Below are 27,319 nucleotides of genomic sequence, written 5' to 3'. Positions count from 1 at the left end.
ATCCGGGCTGCAGGAGGCTGGGGGAGCCAAAGGCAGGGCCGAGGTCTCCCTCCGGACTGGCCCTGAAAGCAAACACCGGGCACCTGGGGGAGCGGGGAGGGAGGAGGGCGCTGATAAACGAAGCGGTGGGTTAAGGATCAGATGTTTCCTGCTGGGATTTGATGGCCCGAAGGACGGGGCATTCCGTGCTTTGGCAGCGGGCAGGTCCCGCTCCTGGGGAGCCGCTCCAGCCCCGAGCATCCCTCGGCACACGCGGGCCAGGAAGGGCCACCACGGGCACCTCTGTGTGCCGGGCAGGACAAAAGCCCCGCAGCAGGAGCGGCCCCGCACAGGGCGAGGTTCCCCTGCTCTGTCAGGCGGAGCGGGGTCACAGCGCGCTGTCCCGCCCCTGTCCCTCGCCACCCGCCGCGGACGAGCACCTCCCTCCCCTGCTCCTGCAGCCCTCATGGGATCTTGTCTTCTTGCCCTGACTGCCCTCCTCCGTGGAGGGAAAGAACAAAGCCAGAATTTATTTTAATTGTTTATTGTATAATATAAAACTACAAAAGTAAGACTGCTGATTTCCATGTACATTTGTCCAATTGTTTTTTTGATTACAGCCCATACCTACATGTGAATACAGTAATCTGGTTTCAGATGTCTGTAATATTGCATAGAAAAGGCACAGCTCTAAGGTCTGTGGGAGGGGAAGGGGAAATACAGCCTTTTTTCTTTTTTTTTTCTATTTTTTTCCTTTTTTTCTTTTTTTTTTTTTTTTTTTTTTTTTTGACAATAACAAGCCCTGTTCAAACAACCATGCACTGAACATGTCACACTATTTACACCTTTTCCAGAGAATCTTGGCCTTTGCAGGCACTAGTATGGAATACGCTCAGAACTAGATAGGAGTTGAGGTTGGGATTTTATCTGCAATTTGTGTTTTTAAAGAGGTTCCAGAACTTGCATTAGGCTTATTTTCAGAAAAAGAAAAAAGTGCTTAAAAATAACTAATTTATTTTAAAATGTTCAGTCTTGTTAATTAATAGAATATTGAAAGCAACTTGCACAGAAGCAGGATACTGAAGCCTGATTGGGGGGCTTGGGGGAGGAAAAAAAAGAACAAAACCAAACCAAAAGAAACCCTGTAACAAGAACAAAAAGTTCAAAACATGCCAGAATGAATTAAACCATTTGTCAGACAGGACCCATTGCTATATACTCAATTTAATAGTAATAAAGTGTAAACTTTGGATTCAAAAGCATCAGTTTTAAATAACCCAGGCTCTTACCACACGACGTTGAGGAAAATCCGAATTTCTCCTGGCAGTGAGCGGTGGCTCCTGGCGGCGTTGCTGTCCGGGGGCTGCAGGCGGTGCCCGCACAGACCGAGGCGCTCTCTCCGGCAGGGATGCTCCCCTTCCCTGGCTCCCAGGCTCCGGAGGGAGTGCGGAGCCCTGGGCCCGGCTGGCCGGACACAGAGCCGGGCTTTGGGCTGCACGGGACGGGAGATCCTGCCCGGCCCCAGCTCCGGCACAACTCCTGAGGAACACCCTGCCCCTTCCAGGGCACCCGGCCCCAGGGAGTTCTGCTGGGCCTCCCATGCGTGTTTGAAAAATAAGGGAAGAAAACATCTTTTCTAAACCTTTCCCAGGCCAGCACGATGGAGATGACTGCATTTGCTGCTGCCTTCAGTGGCAAATTCCAGTAGCATGCCAAGGGAGGCCCCTCTCAAGCAGCCACTGGGGGGTGGGAGCCTGATTAGAACTAATTTTGAACATAACCCTGTCCCTCCTCCATACCTTTTTTTGCATATTTCAAACAACCAGACCCATATTAGAAAAAGAGTGTAGGAAAAAAATAATCTTGTGATCCATGCATATCCTGACTGGAACTCAATTAATTCTTTCTGAATCTGGCTCCCATACCCTTTTTCATACAGATTTACATTCCTACAAGAGGATACATTCCTACCATACATTCTGTACATGTTACAATCCAGATGTTGTTAGCTTCACAATAAAATAAATATATTTACAGAAGAAAAAAAAAAAGAATAAATAATTTAAGAAAAAAAAAATCACTTCAAATCCAAAGCCCTCTTATTCTGCTCCCATCTTGTCACTTCATTGCACGTTAATGTCAATCTCCATCCCTGGTGTAGGTCTCAGAGAAATTCCATGCTTGGCTGCTGTTGGGACCACAGCACAGGCCCAGCTGGAGACACTCAGTGACTGGGCAGGGGGAAAGCCACAGCTCAGCCCTTCGACCCAGGCCTGCAGCAGCCTTCCCAACCTTCTGCTGAGTCCCGCAAATCAAGTAGGTTTCTGTCCTGTGGGATTCCTGCAGGGATTCTGCCCCAGGACATGTGCTTCAGCACCAAGGAGCCACAGACACTGCCCAAGCGGCAGGCTGGATTTAGAGCTCAGCTCCTGCTCTCTGGGTACAAAAACTTCCCTTCAGCTGACTGCCCTGAACAGCACAGGTCTCTGAGAAGGGCACTGATGGGAGCTTTTGCCTAGCAGGTGATATTTATGCAGGCGTAAATACTTAAGTAATCCCAAAAAACAGATGGCTCCAGCATCCTGCAAACCAGTTTTTAACCATGGTAAGGCAAGTGCCTCCAAGTTACCGAGCCTGGTGCTGTTCCAGGTTTGTGCAGCATTGTGTTCCCAGGTACTCGAGGTGCAGGGACAGAAAGGCTGTGGGTTTTCCTGCAAGGGCTGAGGACTGCTGTGGAACAAGGGCTGGGTGGAGCTGGAGCTGTCCCTCCCCTCCCTGCCCTCCCTTCCCCTGGTCCCTAACGCTACATTTGGTCAGTGGCTCTCCGTTGAAGCATAACCTCCTTTCTCTTTAGTCTGTGTAGTGACTGCAGATCCATCAGCACCCCAGTGCTTCACGGAGCTCAGCTTGGGAACAGAAGAAAGCAAACCCACCCCCTGGGCCAGGGCCCCCCTCCTCCCCAGCCCTGTCTCTCCCTGACAGATGAGCTGGGAGCCAGAAGCGCCTTTCGCAGCTGTACATGATGCATTTCATTTCCATTAGGAGTTCCTTCATTGCAAAAATGTATTTGCTCTCATCCTGTGTCTGTGTGCATATCTATGTTACATCTATCTATATACTAATAACTATATATGGCCTGCTTTAAAGTGCCAATTTACAAAAAGCCGCCTCCTCAAAAGGCAGGCAAGACCCAATTTCATCCATGACAAGAAGGGAGCAGAACTGACTGAATATTGCCAAATGACGTAAAACATAATTTAAAATTTCTTAAATAAATATAAAAGTTATTCCTAAAGAAGCCATAGGCATGTCAACAATACAGGTTGTAACCGGCACTCAACAACTAAAGTACCATTGGAAAACTAAAATGCCATAGCAACTTCAGCAATAGGCATGATACATTGCAAACACTTTTTTCTTTTTAAATTAAATGTACACCACAACGAACTCAGGAAAAAAAAAACAGCTATTGGTGCAGTAAGAAGACTTCTCAGGTGTTACGGGGGAGGGGACCATGCATAGAAAGCTGTGTCTGTATATTCCTTGTAAAACGGGTCTATAAAGTGTAAAGCAGGTAACGCAGTTGATACAAGAACCCAACTCTATACGAGATGCTAAGTGATGTCACACGACTGGCTCCAGTTTTGACAGCAATGGATATTGAAGCAAGTCCATCCAGTGCAGGTACGAGATGAGCTTCACTGCAGTAATACTGAAGCTGCCTTTTTCAGCACTTAGCACAGTGAGGTGGGAGAGGGGAGGAGAAATGCTCCAAGAAAGGGCGAGCGGACGCTCCCAGCCCCGCGTCAGTCAGGGAGTGCCACGGGAGCCTGGCTGGCTCTCCGGGCTCCCCTCACCATTGCCAGGAGCTCCGGGTCAGGAGGTGCCGATCTCCGCCGGGTTAAGGCTCCACGTGGGGCGGGCGGGAGCTGCGGCCACGGCAGCGCTCAGGAGCTCCGGGTGAAGTTCCACAACTGTTTCCTGCCAACTGCTTCACATACGTGTTGGAAAGGACATGGCTCTAAGTTTCAGGAATCACAGTAGTGCGCAGTGGGTACAGCAGGGAGCAAACACTTGTGAAACTCCGGCAGAAGCAGCTCCCAGCCCTTTCTTAAAGCACTTTTTTTTTTGTTTGCATTCAGGGAAACCGACTGCAGGCTTATTTGATCCAATTTTCTCTTTGCACCATACACATATAAAACATTACAACTCTGTATAAAAGTACAAGTGGTTCTTGTACATCTGAATTATGCAGGAACTATGTGAGCAAATCCTATCAAAATAGCTATTTTTTTGTGTGTATAAACAGCATTTGTTTTTAGAAAAAACAATACCATAAACTGCAGAATCTGTACAAAAATATAAAATAAATTTGGGCAGCAGTTTCTAAACAGCCATGTAAATGCAACACTTAAAGAGGAGCAGGTTAATGCCTCCAAAAGGCTGAATTGCTAAAGTCAACCTATACAGGGCTAAAATGGTATTGAGATTATCTAAATAATAAAATTTTTTACCTCTTGCAATAAAACTTATAGAAAAAATAGACAAGTATGCACATGCAATTTACAGCTTTCCCCAACATAATCCTTGTGCTTAGCTTTTACCTTTTTTTTTCCTTTTTTTCTTTTTTTTTTGTAATAACATAACATTGTCTACAATACGTATTCTTTCCTATACCAGGATATTCGGTCTTCCTTGAGGAACCACTTTAAAAAAAATACATTAGAAGTGGTCATACATGGATGAAGGCACTCCAACTCTGCTCGAAGCAAAAACTAGTGTGATCCTTTTCTTTTCAAAAAAGGCAAGCAAGGATGCATGCACAGTGCTGTGAATCGGGGCTGGGAGAGACTATGGAAATACTACCAAGTGTATATACTGGTACTTAAAATTAAAAAAAAAAAAAAAAAGAAAGAAAAAAGACCAAAAAAAGTTGATATATTTCTAATATTTTTAAGACCCAACAAGCACCTCCATGATGTGATCCAGTTCTGTGAGATCCATTTTGAAAGGCTGATTTGGAGTTACTGGCTGACTGCTGTACGGAGCGAGAGTTTTTAGGAGCTCATCTGCTGAGACAGGAGCCATTTTTGAGGCAGCCCCTGTGGCAGACGTGCAGGGGTCAAAATCATACATGGACGTATCAATGTCAGCGAACAGAATGTCATCCAGGGTCAAGTCTGTGAGGAAACCTGTGGAAGCTGTTATCTCAAAGTTGCCAGGCAGGGGGTCCATGAGTTTGGATTCAGCCGTTCTGCTCTCCGGGAGGCCCTCGGGCTTGTGGATGTTGGACTCGCTGGGCTGGGCTTTCGAGTCGTCGGCTGCCGGCTCAGCTGCTACTGCCTCTGCGGAGGTAGGTGCTGGACAAAGCTCCTCGATTTCATCCAAGGCTGAGGAGAAGCTGTCCTTTACTGGCTGGAGAGCAGGAGGTGGTGGCTTCGTCGGACCATCGTGCTGGACAGCCGGGGAAGTGCAAAAAGTGTCGTCCTCGAGCAGAGAGGCCGGGGTGAGGCAGGACTCCAGGGGCATAGTGCTTACCAGGTCGGCGGGGAGCAGGGGCGGCGAGGCCAGGTGGCTGAAGGCCGGCTGCGCCTCGCGGAAGTTGTCGCTGAGAGGGTCGGCAGGCTGCGAAGCGCCCACAAACATGGGCCTCAAGCTGCCTTCTTGTTTGAGTTCTTCCTGGATTCGCCTCAACATGTTGTTAATTAAAACTGTCTTTTGCAAGCTTGGCTCGGTTAATGGCCTGTGGTTATAAAGTTTCATAAGGGAAATGTTGAAGATAGTCTGACGCTGTAAGGTGTAAGACACCTTAGAGGGACCGTCAGTGGGAGACACCACTTTGCCTTCCAGCCCATCTTCATGCTCGTCAAACTTCCGCTTTCCTCCTTTCCCCAACATATATCTGCAAGGGAAGAGAGGACACTGATGAAGGCAGCAAGGCAGGTGCACATCTGTCCCCATCAGTAAGTCAGCCTTGGCCCACAGCAGCGTGATGGGCAAGCAGCAGCCACCCTAACACAGGGCTCTGGTCCATCCGTGTTTAGGCATGGCTGTGCTGGTGAATTCCAAGCAGGAATTCAGACAGCTTCTATAATAGTCAAGATCTGGCATGCCTGACAGCAAATTTCCTCTTCCTTACATTAAGCAAATACCTGTCCATAGGAGCACGAGCCACAGGCACTGTACTGAACGTTTCCTTACATTCCCTGACTGAGGCAGTGCTATGCCTGGGAATACAAATGTAAAGCACTGACGTTCTCACAATGAATTTCCTCTTTTTATTGAAAAGTGTGTTCACGGGGGAAGGGAAGCGAGGCTCAAGCAATTGTGTGTTGAGAGAAACTTCCCCAGTGAGGTTGGGAGATCAGCCCTTTGGTACACCAGGATATACACATATGGGTTTATTTAGCTGATAGCCTAAGGACTAAAGTACCACAGCAGGAAATGCAGTTATTATACTCAGAATTAGATAAATTACAGCAGAAGAAGATGATCTGTCAAGTCTTTTACACTAATCCCCAAGACCACTCTCTGCACTACACTCTGCTGCTGGTCAGATGGCAGATTTTGAAGGAAACAAAGGGGATTTTACCAAACTTGCCCCATATTATAAATAATTTCTGAGCTAAGATTAAGTAGGGCAGTTCAGTCCCCAGTGTCATCTCTTCCAGGATGTTTCAGAGTGCCTGGAAATGCTCCTCTACACAGCACAGTCCCAACCTCATTTTGTCACCATTATTTTTGTGACACCGAGATCCCCCCCAAACGCAGAGGAATGAAGGAGTTGCTGTGCTGTGGCAGTACCACGACCTGGCATTATGCTTCCTCATTTTCTCAGGTAGAATGGTGAGGTGCTGGAGCTCTAACCCGCTCACTCTTTTAATATGATCACAAGGAGCTCCCTGTTCATTCTTGTATCTTTCCCTCTGTTTAACAAATTCTTCTGGCATGAAGAAGTCTGCCTTGCTTAAAGAGAAAAAAAACAAACCTATAAAAACCTAAAAACCCCCCAAAAAAGTGGAAGAGGCTTTCTAGCCACAGGTATCCAGAAAGAAGTTGCAATGGCCATACAGATTTTTACCCCAGACCCCTTCTCACATTATGCAGCTATCATCTAGGAGACAAAATTTGCCTTCCTTATTTGAGTACAATTCCCAATCCACTCAGTAGGGTTAGTGCCTGCGAAACAACTGCACCAGGCAGGTCTAACACAGTTTGATGGTCGCACACCAGTTCAGCAGACAGACGACACAGTTTAACATCACCAAAAACGACTGACCAACATTTAAGAGCAAAGAGACCCTTGGAAAGCACAAGAGGAGGCTAAAGAAGTCAGGGTTTCAGTGCTACAAGAGCTTCAGAGAGCATTTGCTGGGCGGTAAATCGAAAACCAGATCGGGTGAAGCGAGCCTCTTCTGGTTAAAAATAAGTCCCAAATCCAGATAATTTTCTAGCATATTATGCAATTAAAAAAAGAAAGGGGTGGGGAGGGAGCAGGCTGAGCAGAGCTGAGGAACAGGTAGGCTGCCATCCAAGCTGCTTGGCCAGCTACCAGCAATTCCTGCGCCTGGAATCTCGGGCGAACAAAACCTCTGAAATTTAGCACTGCTGCCGAAGTCTGGCTTTTCTCTGCTCCCTAGTGTCACTTCATGGACTGCTCTGGAGCTGCTCACATGGGTCTGGGGGGCGAGCGGGGGGCTTTGCTGTTCCAGTGTTCACAGCAGACAAGCTTCCTTTCACTTCAGACAGATAAGAGCAAGAAAGGGAGGATGGGGCTAGCAAGAATTAAAAACCCTGCCCAATTCCAGCACGTTTTTAAAGCAGCATGGGGTTAGGAGGAGATGAGCAGCTTTCCATCCCTTCCTGCTATCTCCTCCCCCTGAAAAAAGACAGACTCTGACCTAAAGACATAGCAGTGCTCCTTCTACAATGCTCTATTTAAAGAAGACATTTTTAAATGGCTTTGGGACTAGAAGAGTTTGAAGTTTGTCAGCCTCTGCCAGGAATGTATAAAAACATTCCCTGTACAAAGCAAACCTTTTCCTCCATGATAAAGAAAACAGCCCAGGCTCCATTCCCTGTGCTCAGTTATTCATCATTGCCAGGTGACGCTGCCAAGCATTTCCAACAAACCCAACTGAGCCCATTTCCACCCAAGACTGAGGTGCTGGTAGTGAACACTTATTTAAAGCTGATCAGTAAGAACTGTGGGATCATCACTGAGTAAATACTATGATAACCTCACTACGTCATTTTCCAGGAAGCTCAGAGATAATTCAAGATTTCCTGTATGTGTGACTGTCAAGCTTTCACATCTCACTCCATCTTCATTGTAGCTTGATTCAGAGCTTGCCCTTTTAAAAGATAAAATAGATCAGGCAACTCCCAGGCTCACCTACTAGCTTTTCAGCACAGCTTTCAGTTTCCTTTTTCCCCACTAATACTCTCTGAAGAGGGTTTAACCCCTAAAGCACCAAAGCAGGATGTCAGCCTAAGCATGGAGGCTTTATTCCACCAAGGAGAGGGCTCAAATAAGCACTGCTAGACTCCTGGCTTTATAAAGTTTTATTTTATCCCCTTCTCCTCTGGCATGCCAATGGGAATTGTAAAGAATGTTTTCCTCCAGTTTCCATAAATCACTTCATTTATGCCAAGCAAAGCAAGGAGGTGATATCTTCTTAGACCAACTGATGGGGTTGGTAAAATCAGACATGCTTGGGGGCTTGCAAGTCTTCCTCTGGCTCTTCAAAAAGGAATTTCATAGTGTCTGACCATCAAAGCTTAAGACAATGTTTTCTGCTTGTTCTTTACAGTTCAAACCATCTCTTTCCTCCTTCAACCAATCACTTTCATGCCTGCATTAAAGGGATCAGTGTTGTATGTCTTAAGATAAAGAATAACATTAAAAAAAAAAAAGGATGCTGTACAATACCAGCATTTGATCTCAGTCAATTCTGTTCATCTCAAAAACTTTGCTTCTAGCCTTTCCAGCCAAACCTCCTGATGGGAAAATGAAAATGCCAAACTTAAAAGATCAGCTTGACCAAAGATCAGTACAAAAAGAGACAAACCCGCACCATCCCAGGCGTCAAAAGAGAGCTGTCCAACCAAGCCATACAGCTGTGACAAGGGCAGCCAGACAACACCAACCCATCCAAACGTGGCACTGCACAGGCAGAAATAAAGGGTAATGCTCATGGAAGGTCTTTCATGCATCTATTTTGCCCGAGCAGCAACCTCAGCCAGATGTAATCCTGCTGCACTTTCACCCATTTGCTAAACACAATTTTGGGGCCGGATGTTAAGAGTTGAGACTGGATGTCACTTTGTTGTTGTTGCTGCTGTTGTAATAAAGGGTGTTGCAGGGTTTTGGTCTGCAAGTGAGTTTTCAATGTTTCTTAGGTATGTGGAAGCAGAAAGCTGAAGAAAGACAATGGAAAAGCTGCATCTTTCTGGAGATTGGGGCAGGGGGAGTTACTTGGAGATCTTCTCCAATATTATCTACCAGTTGGCTCCAGCTCTGGAAGACCCAGAACCAAAAGCTAGACCATTGTTGCTGACAAAGATACTACTTGCTTTTTTGCCCATTTAGGGCGATTGCACGCGCCTCAGCGCCAGAGAAACCCTAGCATTGTTTGGGAGCTGTCTTTTCTTAATTGAAAAACAAAAGTAGTATATTTTTTTTCCTCGTTTGTGTGTCATTTAGCTTCCTTTTATTGGCTCGGCATGCTCTTCAGACAGAGCTGGGAGAAAAAGCAGTTGGGGCTCAGTGGAAGAGATAATCAGCCTGGAGTGGAAGGTTCTCTGGAGTCAGCCCTCAGCGATGAAGGACAGAAGAGCTCATGCAATGCCTGTGTCTCTGAGCCCACCCAGTGATGATGAATCCTTCGCTCTCCGGAGGACAGAGGTACGTGTAGACTGTGAGAGGAGCACTGTGTTTATTGATTGTGCTTTGGACACTTCAACACTGCCAGATTATTTCTGAAGTCTTCAATAACTGGCACTTTGGCATAGAAAAGCACCAGATATGTAAAAACTGAGAGGAAAAGTGATTTTGCTCAACAAAAACCCTGTAATTTTAATTCTCAAAGACTTTTAACAATTAAGTTTAAAATACCTCTCAAGACCGAAAACTCATCTTGGAAATCAATTCCACAATCCACTAGGCCCTCCCTGCTCATCGAGACAGACAGGAAGGAGAATAAAGAAAAAAAGAAGGAGGAACTGAACATCAAGAGAAACAGCAGAAAAGGGTTTTTAAGAAGTCACATTTCCACTCACGGATTTACGCCACCCCCTCTGTCAGTGTAGAGGATGAACAGCTTATTATAAATTATAAATAATTAGCTTATTAGAGTTGAGGTTACTTTTAGAACAAACATCATGTTGCTCAAAAAGGTAAAAGCATCAAAATCCCTGAGTCCACAGGCAACCATTCCCCTCCAGGCAGCCGAACACCGAAACACAGGTGTGAACCACAGGGGTTGTGCGAGAAGAGGAGTTTAAAGCAGGACCAGCTACTTTCTGAAGTCTTAGGCAATTCAAACCACAGGGGTGTAAAAAAGGAGAGAGAAAGAAAAAGGCAACTTGGGGGAATTAAAATAAAATGCTACTTCACACACGTGCATGGAAAAACCCAACAAAACCCCACAATACCAAAGCTCCCCCATAAGAGCCTCCAGAGTGCAATGAGAGCACTGAATTTGTACACTTCATTCCCCTAAGTTCACAAACCTCAGATGTAAGTGACCCTCACCAGGTCTTCTCAAAGAACCTACCCGGTGAATTATGGAAGTGCTTTCTGTGTCACTTCTGGCACATGAAATACAATTTTCCTCTCCTCCATCCTTCACTCCTCATCCTTGAGGGGTCCATTGGTTGTATCCTGGCTCAATAGTAGTCAATGGGTGTTTTGTCACTGACTTCAGCAGAATGAGGATTTGGCACAGAAAGCTGCAGGACCAAAATAAAAAGGCCTTTTATGCCAACTGTGTTCATCTGGCAAGACCCTCTGAGCTAACAGAGGCAGGTTGAGCTGCTGTGAGGTATTTCAGTGCTGCAGTACCCAGCCTGAGGGACCACCTGAACTTGTAACCAGTCTCCACAACTTCAAAGTATCTGTCCCCTAGAGCTAGGGAGGCAAACCAGTAAACCTCTCTCTCCCTGTCCCCATTTCCACATCCCCAAGGCCACAGCAGAGAGAATGGACACATCTGTAGAAGACCCCTTGGGGCAGGACCACGGGCTCACCCACTACAGAAGGATGCTCCTTGGCCCGTGGGATCCTGGCAAAGTATAGCAAACCCGCCCCAGCAGGTGGAAGGCAGACATCTGAGAGCACTGGCACCCTCCTCCCATTCAGAGTTACAAAGGAAAAGCAGAGGGAAGGCCATTATAAACCTGGCAGGTTCTCCCAGCCCCGCTCAAAACAAGGGGGAGAGCTGAGCAGCCCAGGTGTCGAGGTTTAACTGCAGGGCTGGAGCGAACGAGCAACATGGACTTTCACAGGCAGCAGCCAGAGCTGGGTGGAAATGGCCCCTCCTTGGGGATTTCATCTGCTGACACCGGAGTGTTTAAAGCCTGGCACGACAGCATCCCCGAGCTGGGACAGCCTGTTCCATGCGGAGCTGCACGGCCCCGCTGCCTGTGCTGTGCTGCAGCTGCCTGCAGGGTGTGAACCGGCCGGCCCGGATGGCGGCGGGGGGAGGGGGGGAGTGTTCTTTAATTTATTTTTTTTTTCCCTCACAAGGCTGCTTTCTCGGGATCTGATGCTTTTTTACATGTTGGAGTGTACTGCATCCATGTTGCCTGGCTAAAGAGGACTCCTGACAACGCTGCCTGGTAAGAACTGTGTCTCATGCCACATGTGAGTTAGGAAACAAATCCCACAACCCCCGAAGAAAGGTAGGGGAAATGGAGCTGTGCAGGGGTTTCTGTCCTCTCCAGGCCAGTGCTCAGACATTCTGTATTTACAAGGTTTGTTTTCCCTGACACATTTTACATTCATTCTGGCTGCCCTTTTTAATTTTTTTTTTAACTGAGTGAGGTTTAATAAGCACTTACAAAACTCTCCTTTAGAGTATATAAAAAAATTGGCCTCCTGGGCAGCTCTCTGCTTCCAGAGAGTACAGGGGATTGTTTTTATGTTTGCAAGCCTTCACTGCAAGGCTGTCAGTGCCAGCAGTAATTCTAAGTGGCAGGTATTTCTCACACATATTTTACAGGGACCTAACTCTTCCCCGTCTCCTGTGGTGGATGGGTAAACCTCAGCTCTTCCAGAAGAAACAGAGAAGCAAGTAAAGCTCCTCAGCACCCCATTGCTGCATTTAGCAAGACAGGCAGCTTCTCTCTCCCTACAGAAACATAGCCTTAGCCCCCTGCTTTAGGCACTTCACACAGAGTGAAGACTGAGCAAGGAGCAGCTAGCAAGCTGAGTGACAGGGGTCTTTTCTCCTCTCCAGTTAAAATCAAAATAAGAAGGAAAACCATAGTGGGTGACTGTTAGAGGCTATTCTAAGTAGAACTTCAATAGGGGCTGTGTAAGGAAACCTCTGGCAAACAGGAGACAACAGAAGAAGCTCAGACTCTCATTTGAGAAGCATCTGAAGTCGTGCAGGTCTCACGGGGTTTGCCTTTGATACTCAGAGCTTGGAGTCCCCGGGTCCCCGAAGGAGTGCCCACGTTAATCAGAAAGTAAGGTGAAGCCTTCCCTAGCAAATAAGCAATGCAATTATAAAGCCAGTCAATAGTGTAACGCCAGCCAACGTGTTCCAGCGATATTTTGAAACTGTAATCTGATCCTACTGTTTCCATCCTCGTGCCTTGCCTGCTCTCCCTTGTTGCATACTGTACTATTTGAGGCCCAGAGGGCAAAGCGAGCTCTCGCTGTTTGTTCATGATCAGAAACTGCATTTGGAGCGAGATCTCTGCGTGCACCGCCCACACCACTTTCTTGAGAGTTTCTTAAACTTGCAGCCTGCCGAAGCCCTGCTAGAAGGATCTCTGCAAAACAACCAGAAACACAAACTCCACTTCTGCCTTCAGTTTGCAGCTCCTTTTCACCACGCTAAAAAAAGGCAAAGCCGCAGTGGAAGGCAATCTCTGACTCTGCAGCGTGTTAAGCCTTGCAGGAAACATATGCTTCTATTAAATTGGAAACAGTTTCTAATGCTGTCAGTTTGCTAAATGTAACATGTTCCCCTGGAAGAAGTGGAGCAGTTTTAATGTTTTTGACTAACTGCACACATCCAACCAGAGTACGTCTGATAAAGCTGGAATGGGCTCCAATAAATATAGCTTAGAATAAATTACTGCCTCATTAAGTAATTGTTTGGAAAAAGGACAGCAGGTTTTCTAGATTACAGCCGTGTTATTAAGGGTGTTTATAATATTAGGAATTCTATCAGGGTAGCAGAAGTTAATGCAAGTTTAAATCAGAGGAGCACTTGTTAGCTTGTTAAAGCATTAAAGGCTGCCCTGGCAGAACCAGAAGGTGAACAAGACTACACAGGTTCTGAGCATGCAGAGCCAGCGAGGCACACTGCAAACCACTGTGAGGCTGAAGGCAAGAGCAAAAGCCCTGTGCAACTCTGTGACAACTCCTCTTCAGTGCAAAGCAAGAGGGAGAATATACCAGGGTAACACACCAGGGTTGAAAAGCATTTATTTAACATTTACATACAGGCAGGCAGTAGTCTTTACTGGAAAAAAGCAGAACAGGTTTGGATTGCCCAGCAGAAACTTATTTCTGACTCAAAGATCTCAAAGCCAAAATGTCAATCCTCACATGCTGGTGCTTCAGACAGGACTTCCTGTGTGCTTCCTTATAAAACAGTGCCCAGAAGAGGCAAACAAGCCCCCAGTCTGCCCTTTTTTGGTCTCATCCTTAACTGAAAGCTTTAGGAATCACACTGTCCATGACTGCCAACACAGCCCTTCACTGGCCTGGCCCTGCTGACCACCAACCACCAGATCAGGGTGGAGCCATCCCCCCTTCCCACCACCAGGAGATGCTTTGTTAGAGCTACCTACTGAGGGGAGAGAGATTTTCCAGGAGATGGGAAAGCTGCCCTTATCTCAGGTCACCTCTGTGCCAAATCTCCATTACATCCTTTCCCAGGATGGCTGCACACATGGTCTGCTCACAACAGTGTCTGAGCCACCACCAGGAGCCTCCTTCCCTGGGGGTCAGCTTACCTGGGCTCTGTGCTTCAGAGAGACACCAAAAAGAGCCAGGCTGAGGCTGTTTTGAAATTTGGGTCCCCATGTGTCAGTGTTAAAGAAGCAGCCAGGCCTACCAAGTGCGAATTGAGTTCTATGCTGTGAACACACGGGCTCAGCAATCTGCTGAAGGACCAGGAGCTGCTTTACACACCTGGGTATCAGCAGCAGGAAATCAGAGCTGCAGTAAAGCAAACCAGGCCAGATCCCCTGACTTTACTATGGGATTAGCTGATTATTCAGCAGACTCTGCTTGTTGGCACCCAAAAAATATGGGTGCATGGCACCCAATGCAAGGGCTTCTACACACAAGCCCACCCTGGGATCAGCCCAGCAGCTCTTCCTGCTCCTCACCACTGTTTCTTCCCCCAAGTGCTGCACTCTGGGCCTCCTTGCACAGAAGCAGGAGATGCTGGTCCCACAGGCAGCACCACAACACCATGAATTCCCATGTCAGTGAGCAAGGAGCCACGCTGGAGCTGGTGCACACAACTCCATGCTGGGAGAACCAGAGCCATCTCCTCAAGAGGTGGAACAGCAGCAATTAAGATGGCTGTGTAGTGCTCCAGGGCCCAGTTCAGCAAAGACTGCCTTCCATTCCTTCCCACTGCAGAGCCAGCAGGCACCGGCACAGCTCAAGTGCTGTCTAAAAAGAGACACCTCGCTTGTAAATGAAATTCAAAACAATCATCTGAAAGACCTAGAACAGCTACCAGAAAGTGACACAGGCTGGGAACACACACACACACACACACACACACACACACACACACACACACACACACACACACACACACACTCCCTTTTCACTGCTAAAATTACACACCTGTAATGACAAGATGCTGCTGGTCAGCTCTAAGGGAGAATGATGAAACAGCCAGGCTGGCTGTGCACCCCTCCTCCCCTGCACACAGAACAATGGATGACGGCGCTGTTGTGTTGTGTTGTGTTGTACACGACATCTCTATTGGCACGCACGTGGCACGGGCTGCCTTTTATTTTTAGTGTGTACAGGGACTGAGCACTGCACACCCATCTCCACTGGACCTGTGCAATTCCTGCAAAGGTTAATGAGAATTGTGTGTGCACCCGTGAGAGACGAGACCCCTTCGTGTATAATAAGGGAGTTTTTCTCACCTATGTATAATTACTTTGTTTGAATCCTATCGTAGCATCTTCTCCCCAAAGATACCTTGTTTTTCCCCCTTGTCATAGACCCTTAATAAACACATGGTGGGGGAGACCCCCACACTATTGAAAGAACTGAATGGTTTGCCAAAAAGTAGGTTATTGCTCTGAAAACAGTGTTGAATAAATTATCACAGTCAAACTGAAAAGCAGCAAATGGCAGGAGAGAAGAAGAGGAGAAAGGAAAAAAAAAATCCTCTGAATAAATATATGCTGCAAATGCACCATACAAATCCCAGCAATGACAAGTCATTTTAGTTTCTGGCCTGCAAATTTTATTTGCTAACCAGTTTTGCACTACTGAGAATTAGGAGAAAAGAAAGGTGTTTCCCTGGCATTTTTTGAAGTAGCTTAAACAGCGCATGAGTTTTTTTCAACATTTTTACGTAAATAAAATGAACACAACCGTGCAAACAAATACATTCTATGAAAAAGAATCCACTCACCCTGCAAGCTTCTCTTAAAGAGGTGAAAAAGCTGTTGGACAGTTCTCCCCCACCAGTGAAAACAAAACAAATTTTTAAAACATAGTTAAAATTTGACAAGAAAGTTTGCTCAGATGGTGTTAAATGATGTTGGAGAAGATGCTAACTGCTGCCCTTTCAGTCCAGTGCACTAAAGCTCATGCATTTGTTGAAATAAAACATGTGTTTCCATGTGCTACATAGGATCCTTCTGAAAACTGACTAAAGGGAACTTTGGCCAACCTTGAGCTATTCTCAACCTGTAATAGCTATGAGTTAGAGACAAAAGAGATTCCATTTTTCGTTGCACCTGCTTGATTTCACAACAAAAACTACTACACTGAAGAGATGTTCTTTAAAACAGCCACCATGGGACCCACATCTCTTCTATGTGGAGTAATTGAGACATTTTCAAGTAAATAATTTCAATTTATATGGAAGCACCCTTTTACCAGCATCTTTTGACAACACGTGTCTGTATTAAGTCTGTATTTTGAAGCATGTTTAGGACAGGTTAATTAACACATAAGAAAGAAACTTAACCACAAACTAAAATTTAGTTTAGAAAATTTGGAAATCAGGAGTGGAAAATACAGAAGGAGAACAGCTCAGGAAATGAAATGTCTGAAACTTTATTTCATATTCAGTCAGGCACAACCCACTCACCTCACCCATGATAGTATTATACTGATTTTCCCCACAATTAAAGTCCTCATCCAAGCACACACACATCACGTGTGTGCCCCTGCCAGCAAGGGGAAGCAGAGCAGCGACAGGAAGCTTGACACTGTGTGTCACTCACAGAGAAAATATTCTCTCTCTTCTATTCATTCACAAGCTATTTGTGGAACACTTTAGTTAGGGAAGGAAAGTGGAAGGGTTGTTCAGAAGAGCCAATTTCACCAAGCAGATGGAACAGGAGGGGGAAAGGGGGAGCCAGGTCCCAGCAGAGTAACCCAAGCAGGTTATTGGACCCTGGGACAGCCAACATGGGAGTGAGTACCCTGGCCAAAATCCCTGTGACCACAGCACAGGCTCCTGAAGCTGAAGGCACTGCTCCGACACAGGGCCAGGAGCAGGCATGAGACCTGACCCAGAGCAAATCAGGCCGTGCCTAAAGTGCTGAAATAGAGTGGCTTGTCTCACACAAGGCCCACAGAGCAGTGAGAAAGCAAAATGTAACCACCACTGTTCAAAAAAAACACTGTGGTTTGCACACAAACGCTAGTCTCCTATCTTGATGAAATGTATATTTGAAAAATATGCAAATGATATGCATGCACGTGGATGGGTACCTACTAAAGGCTTTTTTCCAAGGGAGAAAGAGTGCCGGTAAAAACACATGAAAAGTAAAGTTTGTGGAGGCACCGGAAGATGATGATGTACTTCTGAATTAGGACTTAAAACTTCATTTTGCAGCTACCTGAAGTTAAGACAAAGCTGCCTTTAGGCATCTCAAACTAGTCAGACCTGCTATAGCAGTTGCACAGTCTGCTTCAAATATGCCCTCCACGCTCCTTTCAACCTCCACCCCAACATATATCCGCATAGTTTACCTCCAATCATGGATGGTTCTTGCTATAGCACAGTTCACTCAACCTTATTGCCTGCCTGGCACAACAGGAGGGCTTTTTAACACTAATGTTACAGGCATCTATAAGAAACTGTATGAAAACAGCCAATGTCACATTTCCATTAAAGGTGAGTGTGGCTCAAACAGTACAAGGGTTTCCGGGGTGGAAAATCTGGGATCAAGAAAAATAGTTTTAATTGTTACATCTGAGGAAGTATTAGGGCAAGTTTAGATCTTTCCACCAATTCAGGACTCCTTGAAAAAGGGAACTTCTTTTTTCTGCTACTTCCATATACTACCCAGTTTTCAAAATGACATTAAAAGAAAACAACCCATGTTTGAACTCTTCTCTCTGTATTCTATACCAAGAATTCAATTTTTATTTTAACTTCACTGAAAACAAGCTGCTTACTTTGCTTTCACACCTTACTGGTGTGCAAGCAAAGTAAACAGGTTTCGGCTCCTAACAATTACACAGAGTCATGCCATTTGATGCCACTTAAAACTCAATTCCAGGGTGATATTAAGGTGAAATTTGTGATATTAAGGAGAAATTTAAAACCAATGGTACTCAAAACATTGATCATGTTGTACAGGTTGGGAACTTCAGATGTTCTATGGCAACACCTCTGATTTTATGCACCAAGCTGAGGAGGGTACCAAACGTGGCCCCTCACTCGAAGAGCAGTGGTCTGACCTCGCCTAATGCAGGGCTCTGAGCATGGTATTAATTTCACTGCAGCAGCCTGAATCCAGTGTCACTCTGATGTGGTGGTGGTTGCTGTCTCACCTGAGCTAGATGAGCCTCCACCCTCAAAGAAGGGACACATGAAAACCAAAAACTTGCTCTCTGGTGACTTGACAGTTTCTTCAGTCCTTCCAAGCCTTCCCACCCCCAGTGAGAGCATTCTGAAGGCTCTGAGGCTGCACCCATCACCCCTGGAGACTGCCCCAACTCTCCCTTGGAAATGCCCTTCGCATCAGGCCTTCCCCACCCCGAAAATCCCCTTTGTGCTGCAGGAATGTCCCAGCCAGCACATCTTCACAGCTCCTCCTGGCCACTCAGCAATGACAGCCAGCATCTGACAGGCTCACCAGGAGCCATCGGGGACGCAGACGTGGTGGCAGTGCAGTTTGTGCTCTGCACAGTGACACAGAGTTTAACACCCACACAGCCAAGAGACAGGGCAGGACCCTGCTGTGACACACACAAGCCTGTTTCTCCCACTAAACCTCTGCTGCCTCCCAGCCACACGTTTGCTTTGGACCTCAGATTGGGCTACACTTCAGCACACCCAGGAGCAGCGTTAGCACAGCATTCACGGGCCTTGCCTTCCCCACTCGTGTGTAATAGCCGAGCATTGTTATCTTATTTTTGTTATAGTGTTTGCATTGGTAATGCTGAACAAACCTGAAGCCTCCACTACAGCAAACACAAAAATTGACTCTGTTTATAAAAGAATTAAAGAACTAACGCATGTTGAGAGTCTCTCTCCGTTTACAGAAAACAGGCACCTCTTCATGACAGCAGCTCCTCTGACTGATGAAAGTTTAGAAATCAAAAGAAGTGACAGAAAACATGCAATTATACACCCCTGAAGAAAATGAGCACTGTGCTCAGATTGGCAAATTTCATCTTCCACAAACCACTAATTAGCAAAAGATTCATCAAGACTAAAGATCTCTGCTTAGTGCCAACCTGCTTACACTGAAGCTGGACCTTGCTCTCTCCTTTGAAACACTCCTGATCTTTGGACTTGGTAACTGAAAGCTGCTATTTCTGGCACTGATTCATGCGCATGTTTAGGAACCACTGCAACTGGAGCTGTCTCCTTGTGAGCCAGTTACACTACAGAGCTGAGCTAAAAGGAGGTGTCTCTCTTGCTACCTGGCCCTTATGAGAAGTAGATCACCAGAAGACTACTCGCACTTTCAAAGTACTGCCTTCTCCTTGTCTGACAGATTACACTTTTAAGATGTTACATAAAAGCAAAAATAGTCACAAATACTTTGGATCATCTGTCTAGTGTTAGCACTGCCAGAGATGAACTGTGCCAGGAGTGCTTTACATCAGTGTGAAAAAAGTCAGAGTTCCTAAAAAAAAAATGTTTTCCCAATGAAATATTTATTGAAAAACAAAAAGCAGCTTGTGTGAATGATGGCAAAATCCTTCAAACTAGATACTGCATAAAATCTGCTGTACTTCAAGGAAGCTAAAAAAAAAATTTTGAATATGAAGTTTGAGTGCTTCCTTGCTATTAGGACATTATCTCAAAGTCCTTGATGCCTCTCAGGCAGACAATTTGAGCACTTGGTATATTTATGTCATTATTTCCCCTGTGAAAATCTTTATTTCATCTTTCCCATTAAAAAAGAGCAGGTGTATAAAGGAACACAATTACAACTCTTAATAAATCAGCACCTAGAGATGTATTTAATGCTCTTTAAGACAAAACCTGAGGGACCTATGGCTATCAAGTTTCTTTTTGTTTGTTTCCAATCAGCTTCAGAGAAAAAGAAATCAGCTTGACACAAAAATCAAAGCAGCATTTTAATATGCACAAAGTCTAGCTTCGTTTGTTCAGCAGTCCAATCCAGTTCCTGCAGAAAAGGAGTGGGTGGCTGCTGCTACCAACTTAAATGGAAGCAGGATCAGTCACGAGAGGAGGAATATCTAGAGCTGTTACATTGGATGCTGCAATACTTGCCTGAACAATGGAAGTATTCCGAAGGACACGCTCCTGGATACCTGTCCAGCAGCACAAACTCCTAATCCTCCTCCTCTCTCTACCATCACCTGGCTCATGATGTTAAATCACAGTCCAAAGATGCCATCCTATTATGTCAAAGGCATGCATTTTAACTTCAGCCAGAAAGGGCTACTTTCAATTTACCCTGCTAAATCAGTTGGCTAATTTCTATAGCAATCATTTGAAAACAGAATTCATTTTTATAGTTTGTTTTACCATGTGAAAGCTTCCTGTGCCCTTAGATGCAAACTGAAGTGCCTCTGTCAATTTTGTACCCTGTGAGAAGTCCATAAGACACTCGTGCAGATGCATGCCTAAAATGATCAGAATGAAAAAAGCTAGAAAGAGTTGTTTGAACTCACACACATTGCAAGTGCTCACTCATTTGAGAGACACAAATATAAAACTGGTGTTTGGGGCAGCCAAGCCCTCTCCCACCTCTGTTTGAGCAATAGTGCATTCTAGAGCGGCAAAATCCAGCACTCACTGACGGCAGCGAGAGTCACCCTGATGACTGCACCAGGCACCAGATGAAAAAGCCTGGATTTCCCTGCTCCCGAGAGCCTCGGATGTGTCTGAGCACACGCTGCCACACGCAACAGCTCTGGCGTGCTGCACTGAAGTTCGGCTGAAGAAGCTGACAGCCTTTCCCCCCCGGATGGAGATAAAATGGGCAGGTTCGCTTTATTTTACACCAGCAGCTGACCCACAGCTGTAAATCAGCCACCGAGGGGCCCACTGGACAGCACACAAGCCTCTCCATAGATTTCCAACTAAAGTGGCCCTGGCTTTTCCAGCTGTGTTTCACAAAATGCAAGAAATGACAGCAGGTAACTGTACTTCTATTTTCATGCTTAGGAATAACTTATTTTTCCAGATCCTGATGTGAGTAAAGCAGCCAACGCTCCAAATCAAAGTGGCACCGCAAAAGGATTTTTCTTCAAGTGTTCATCCACCCCGAAGAAAATCCTAATAAATATACATTTCTGCCGTCGCTTCCAAAAGATGCGCCACCTTACTCACAAAATCCCCCCCAGACACCTCTGTCTCTCCGCGCTGGCGGTGCTCCCAAGGAAGACCCATGCGCGCTATTGCTCAGGAAAAGACAGGCTAATCCCCAGCCCTAACACCAACCCCTGAAAAGGGCCGGGCAGCGGGGCCAGCCGGGTCCTGCCCAGCCATATGTCAGCTTTGCTACAGCGGAGTGAAAGTCTCCCCCAGGCCCTTTCAGCTCCCCCGGCACTACAGCACGCACTTCTCGGCGTTCCTGAATCCCCCGCTCTTGCTGGGAGAGCGGAGCCGGGCTGCAGCCCCCGGCTCCAGGGGCTCCGGGGCGCACACCGAACTTACCGGGGTGCCGCGGCTTTCCTGGCGTCGGAGGGAGCGCGGCTCCGGGGAGCACAAGCGGCCGCGCTACCGGGGCCGCCACAGCCACCTCGACAGGAAAGTACATTCCAGCCACCCGCACCTGCTTCGGCTCGGGATCCCCCCGCACCGGCGGGGGAGGGGGCGTATTTTAAGGTCAACTTCGCCGCTCTCCCTCCTCTGCTCATCTCAGCACGAACCCCCCCACCCTCCCCGGAGGAGAGGGGGAGGATCCCCGCCCCGGGCTCCTCTGCCCGGGCACCAATTTAAAGGTAGAGATAAAACAAGCCCCGATGACTCGCGAAGCCAGAGGGGGTGGAGGAGTGTCGCCGCCCCCTGCCCCCCCTCCCCGATGCCCCCAGCCCCACTCACCACATGCAGCTCCACCTGAGAACTAAAGCATGGAGAGGGGGAGGTCGGAAACTCTCGCCCTAGAGCAGCTCCATATGTCGCTCCTCGCCGCGCCGCTCCGGGGAGGGGCCGGGTGGGATGCGGAGGAGGAGGAAAGGAGGAGGAGGAGGAAAAGAGGAGGAGGAGGAGGCAGGAGCAGGCGGCGTGAGGATTTAAGCCTCCGCTCTGCCCCGGCGGCTGCGATCACGCAGCATTATACAATGGAGGAGGAGGAGAGGAAGGAGGAGAAGGAGGAGGCACCACCAGCCCCGGCTCCCAGTACTTGCCGCCAGCACTGACGACAGGGGCGGCTCCGGCGAGCTCCTCACCCTCCGGCCCGCGTCAAAGCTCCGCCTCGGCCCCGGCCTTCCTCCCCCGCCCCCCCAACCCCCGCGGCTGCTGCCGCTGCTCCTGCTCCTCCCCCTCCTCCTCCTCCTCCTCCTCCCCCGCTCCGGCTCCCCGCGCTGCCCACGCGTGCCCCGGCCCCCGCCGCCGCCGCGGCTTCCCCGGGGAGCGCCGGGCCGGCACAAAGGCGGGTGCCAGCGCGCCCCGACCGCAAATATGACAAGTATCCCTGCTATCCGGTGGCGGGGACCCGGCCGGGGCACGGGGCTGGCCCCGCACTGTCCCGGTACAACCCAAAATTGTTCCCCCGGCACCTCCGGTGAGCCCCCGGCCCGGCCAGGCGCAGCGGGGGCGAGGGGGGATGCGGAGAGAGCCCGGAGCGCTGCCGGCCGCCCCCCGCCCCGGGACCTCACCTGGGAGCCGAGGGAGGCGGCGGCCCCCGTCCGTGGAATCCTCGCTGCTAATTTGGGCTGTGCAGACACCACCGAAGCACAAAAATGAGGCCAAACGGAGATGTTCGAGAGCCCGAAGACTTGGGGGAAGGAGGGAAGCGCTCGGCACCAGGCGCTATCTGGAAAGAAGATGATTATTTTAAGTCACCTCAATGACTGAGTTTTGAAAGGGGTTGTAATACCAGCCAGCGCTGTTAAAGGCGATTCAAACACCTTACAGCATTGGCTGTAGCCCCAGCAGGCATCTCGGATCGTTCCGGCCTTTCATGTTCCGCTAAACCGGTTGTACTTCGGGACAATAAAGCTTTAAGACCTAATATAAAGGCGATTATTAGTCATTAATACTACGACTCATTTAGGTATTATGCTCAAAACGGTCTGTAATGATTTGTGATCAATCAAGATGATAGTCTTACTAGAAACTAAGTTCCATTTTCAGTTAGAAAACCGAAAAGGAAAAGGATACCTTTAGAAGAAAGGTCTCCTTACCCTGTAAACTGTATCTGACAAAAATCCACAAAGGAAAAACAACACCAAACCATTAAAACAGTGAATCTGCCAAAATAAAAGGAGACTAAGTGCTGATTTTATGGATTCTTAAAATTAGAATTAAAAAGGCCCCATCACGTTGATGTTAAAACACCAGGATTGGCACTTGAGCACTCTACTGAACTCACTAAAAATAAAAGAAAGGACATCAGATGTAAAAACTGACGTTTTATTTTGCAGGTTTGGAGGCCTCTCAGCACACCTTTCCCTTTCCACCCGTGCTATTCCTTTGAGGAGATCCAAGCCCTCTCATCCCTTATCTGCGGCACAGAGTTAGCCCTAAACCAATCTGCAAAGCAATCCGCGAGCCATTTACTAGATTTTGACGAGTGATTTGCGAATTGCCCAGGAGCTGGCAAACATTAAAACCAGAATCTCCCTGGCTGGATACTTTCCAGCAGCAAGGCACTGAAATGCCTGGGGAAACACGTCTCTCCCTGAAATTGTAGCGTCACAACAAAATCACTAAATAAAAGGAAAAGGTTCATCTTCTTCAGGGCCTGAGTGATACCTGTTCGGTGGTATCACTTCTAGGTCAGCTTCTGCCTACTCAAAAGCCACACAGAATATTTGTAATACTTGCACACTGTTGGCTGGGTTGTTTGGGGGATTTTTTTTTTTTTGCACGCCAGACTCACTGAATTTCGGGGCCCCATTCCACCCTCCTTTACAGCAGATTTGTAACCCAGCGGGATCTGGCCTTGCGCAATCGCGCCGTGGATGCGCCCAGCCGAGCAGCGCTGCCTTCCGGAGCTCAAAGTCCGCAGCAGGTTTACAGTGCCCGTGCCTGGGTGTGTGCGCGCTATCACCGGCACCAGAGGCACAACCACAAACATTTGCTAAATAAGCAGCTGGGCTCCAGCCCGATGTGCACAGCCCTTGCCATGTTACAGTCGGCAGTAAAAAGCCTGAGCCTGTGTCATTCGAGTTTTAAACGCTTCTGACTTCGCTCGGTTGCTCCAATTTTACACCGGCATAAGAAAAAGCTCGCCGCCCCTTCTGTTTCCTACTGTAACTCTCCCGAGTCTTTTCTTGGCAGGAGTTTACAGTCACGCTGTAACTCAGATTGTGCCTCCGAACACAACTAGTACAACCTGCATCCACACTCAGAAGCACTCCCAGCTGAGCATAGGTCACGATACGAATCGATATGAATAGAGCTCCTTCCCGTGCTTCGCGCACAGCCCAGGCTCCAGCGCGGCGGGACGAGGCTGGGCTAGGCAAGGAGAATAATCCCGCGGCTGCCTGCTCCTCACATGGCCTCGCACCTGATTGAGGGAGACCTTCCTGGCCAAGAAACTCCGCTCTCAGCTCTGGAGAAGCCTGAGCAGAGGGTGTCTGCGACACCCAAATGCAGTTTGCTGAGCACTTCAGTAAGCAGGAGAAGCAGCCTGCAATGGAGGCACGGAATGCCGTGCTAGGAAGTGTGCCGGCAGAGGCTTCCAGAGCCTGCGGAGCGGGAGGGGAGAACAGTCTGAGCGTCTGCAAGGAGGAGCCACCCAAAATGCATCCCATTTCAGAACCATGCATGTATGGGCTTCGCAGGGAGCAGTAGCACAGGTTTAGCAGTGCAGTCCCAGCCTTGTGAAGATGACACAGTAAAAGAGAAGGAGCTGAGCTGTGTCTTTCTGCAGCAGCACCGACCTGATGTGGGCGACAGGCACAGCCTGAGTGCAGCCCTGTCTTTGAGCAAGGATGGTCAAAGCCTGCCTGACTGAGGCCAGGTCTCATGAAAATAATCATTCAAAAACCACCCCTGCATTGAAGATAAATAAATGAACAAGGTAATAAATGAACAAACAGAAATCAAAGATTGGGAAGGGGGAAACAGACACTGGACTTCATAAATCAATTCATTAGAAACACTACAGACTGCCAGGTAATCTGCCCATCAACACGGATGCTAATTAGGAAAGAGTGGCCAAGTTTGCGCTGGAATGTTGGCATCCCTCGCATATTTCAAAAATAGAGGGAGTGAACTGCTTCCTATGATTCTAATTGAATCTTTGGCCTTTTCCTTTCTGATTGCAATATGTATGAATACTATGAGATTTCATCAGGTAATTGTTCAACACAACTTCATTTTCTCCCTGGATGTCTTTGCTTTGCTGCATGCAGAAGCTGGCAGGCAAACACCTAACACTGCCCCCAATGCAGACAACTTTTTACAAATAGAGACCCCCTCAGCATTGGTACCCTGGGAGAAGCCAGACAAAGGGCCTGCCTACAGCAGAGCTGCTTGTTCCACCCGAGCAGCGTGGCTCTCCTGGGTAAGGAGAAAGCATGCTGCAAGCAAAGGCACGGTGAAACACTGCTCACACCTCGTGCAGGCTCTCTTCAGGCCCAGCACTGACCTCCAGGAGCAGGGCCCTCCTCATGTGAGGCTCAGCCACAAATAAAAACAAGTTCCTCAGTAAAAAACTGGGGTGCTGCATTACTGCAGCCTGCACCTGTATACAAGCAGGGAGGGAGCTGCACCTGGGAGCTGGGCAGCTTTCCTTGGCATTTCAATGGCTTTTTCTCCTTTTTCTGCTGGTGCAACTCTAACACGGCTGTCCCATGTGTCCTAAAGCACAGGAGTCAGTAAAAACCCTGATGATCCACTCCTTCTCACTCCAGTTTTAGCTCTTCCCCTCCCCACACCTTCATTTTCTCCTTTAGTTCATATTTTTCTCCTTTAATGTGTTTGTGGCAGTAGGAGAAACACTGTTCCCTAGAATGCATAACATCCTTAATTATCATTCTCGGTTAGTTCTCTAGGAAAAAAAAACCCTACAGGAGAAATCAGTTTAATTAATGAGTATGACCAAATGCAGCCTTAGTTTTAATGCAGTACCATATATTATATGTCCAGTTGGGCAGTTGATCTGCTTTGGGTAAAATGAACAGCGATGCAAAAAACGAGGGAGCTCATGAATCAATATTCTGAGTGCAACTAACCCCTTTTGTATAGTTGCTCTAAGCTTCCTACAGATTTTGATGAAAATGTCGGTTCCCAAACACTGCTTCTGGCTTTGGTAATGCAGGATCAGGCCTGTACAGTCTAGTAATAGGAAGCTATTGCTTGGCAGTACCAAGGGTTGTGCCGCATGGTAAATTCATTAAGTAATTAAGGAATAAAACCCAACTCTTAACTCCAGGATAGCTCTCAAACAGCCACACCAAATAAAAATCCTGAGTGTGTGCGAACGACAGGGGTAGCAAGGTTTCATCTGAATGTAAGATTTGGTGATTTAGATGTTTTTCAGAAGGGCTACTCTTCACATACTAAATTATTAAGGAATTATTATGGAACAGGATTATCAGGAAAGAAAAAAAAAGCAGTGTGCATTAGCTGGCTTAGTCAGAGGAGGTTTTGCTGCATTCCTCATGCAGGGAGATGACTCCCTCCCTCTGTAATTCCCTGTGCACTCCCAGTCCTCTGGAGACTGTTGGTGTGCATCATCCTTGCTCCAGCTGAAAGACTGTCCTCTGACAGAGGTTCTGGCTGCCTACCATTGCTGTGTATCTCCTCACATCTTTCTGCCTTTTAATAAAACTCTGTGTTCCTTTTCAAATCCCTTTCAGGCTGCATCCCTTGCAAGATGTGCTTCATTCCTGGCCCAGACCAGACTGTTCACACTGGCACTGCCTGTATGGCACACAGGCTCCTAAAACAGTCTCTCCTTTCCAATCCTGCTTCTTGTAACACAGTGAATTGTACTCTGCACTGAGCTGAGTTTTAAACAATTTCAGGCTGCTTTTCTTTCCCTTTCAGTGCTCACTCTGCAGTCTCTATCAAAAGCACAAGTCATTCTTTTCTGGAACACTTGGTTACTTTTTTGAAGAGAGGCTACGTTGATGTCCTGATATTCATCTCATACCAGGGCCAGCGGATCAAGGGGAAAAAATCTGCAGATAAAACCAAAGCTTCTGTTTTAGAGCTGAGGAGGGAATAGTTCTAATCAAGAAAAACCACAGAAACGGTTGAGAAAAATAGAGAGATGGCCAGTCTTCAGGCCAAATTAACCACTGGTGTAAACAGATGTCACTGCAATCAAGCCA

At 47.3% G+C, this 27,319-nt stretch overlaps 1 protein-coding gene across 5 annotated transcripts in view; it reads right to left on the bottom strand.

Moving 5' to 3' along the window:
• Nucleotides 1–507: 507 nt before the first annotated feature.
• Nucleotides 508–27,319, bottom strand: part of SERTAD2 (SERTA domain containing 2) — a 79,302-nt gene continuing 52,490 nt past the window's right edge. Inside the window, exons 1-3 of one of the 5 annotated variants that reach the window (XM_063152313.1) lie at nt 24,544–24,673; nt 22,688–22,845; nt 508–5,881 (exon numbers count right to left, since the gene is read on the bottom strand). In XM_063152313.1, coding sequence (XP_063008383.1) covers nt 4,933–5,877 — 945 coding nt within the window. In that variant the 5' untranslated portion in view covers nt 5,878–5,881; nt 22,688–22,845; nt 24,544–24,673 and the 3' untranslated portion in view covers nt 508–4,932. Of the gene's footprint in view, nt 5,882–10,757; nt 10,933–21,911; nt 22,264–22,687; nt 22,846–24,543; nt 24,674–27,319 lie in introns of those variants that run through there. The other 4 variants (XM_063152314.1, XM_063152312.1, XM_063152311.1 and 1 more) reach the window with 4 other exon arrangements.

Source organism: Melospiza melodia, chromosome 3, assembly GCF_035770615.1.
Source record: "Melospiza melodia melodia isolate bMelMel2 chromosome 3, bMelMel2.pri, whole genome shotgun sequence".
Lineage (NCBI taxonomy): Eukaryota > Metazoa > Chordata > Aves > Passeriformes > Passerellidae > Melospiza > Melospiza melodia.
This window is presented reverse-complemented; position numbering and strand designations above follow the sequence as displayed.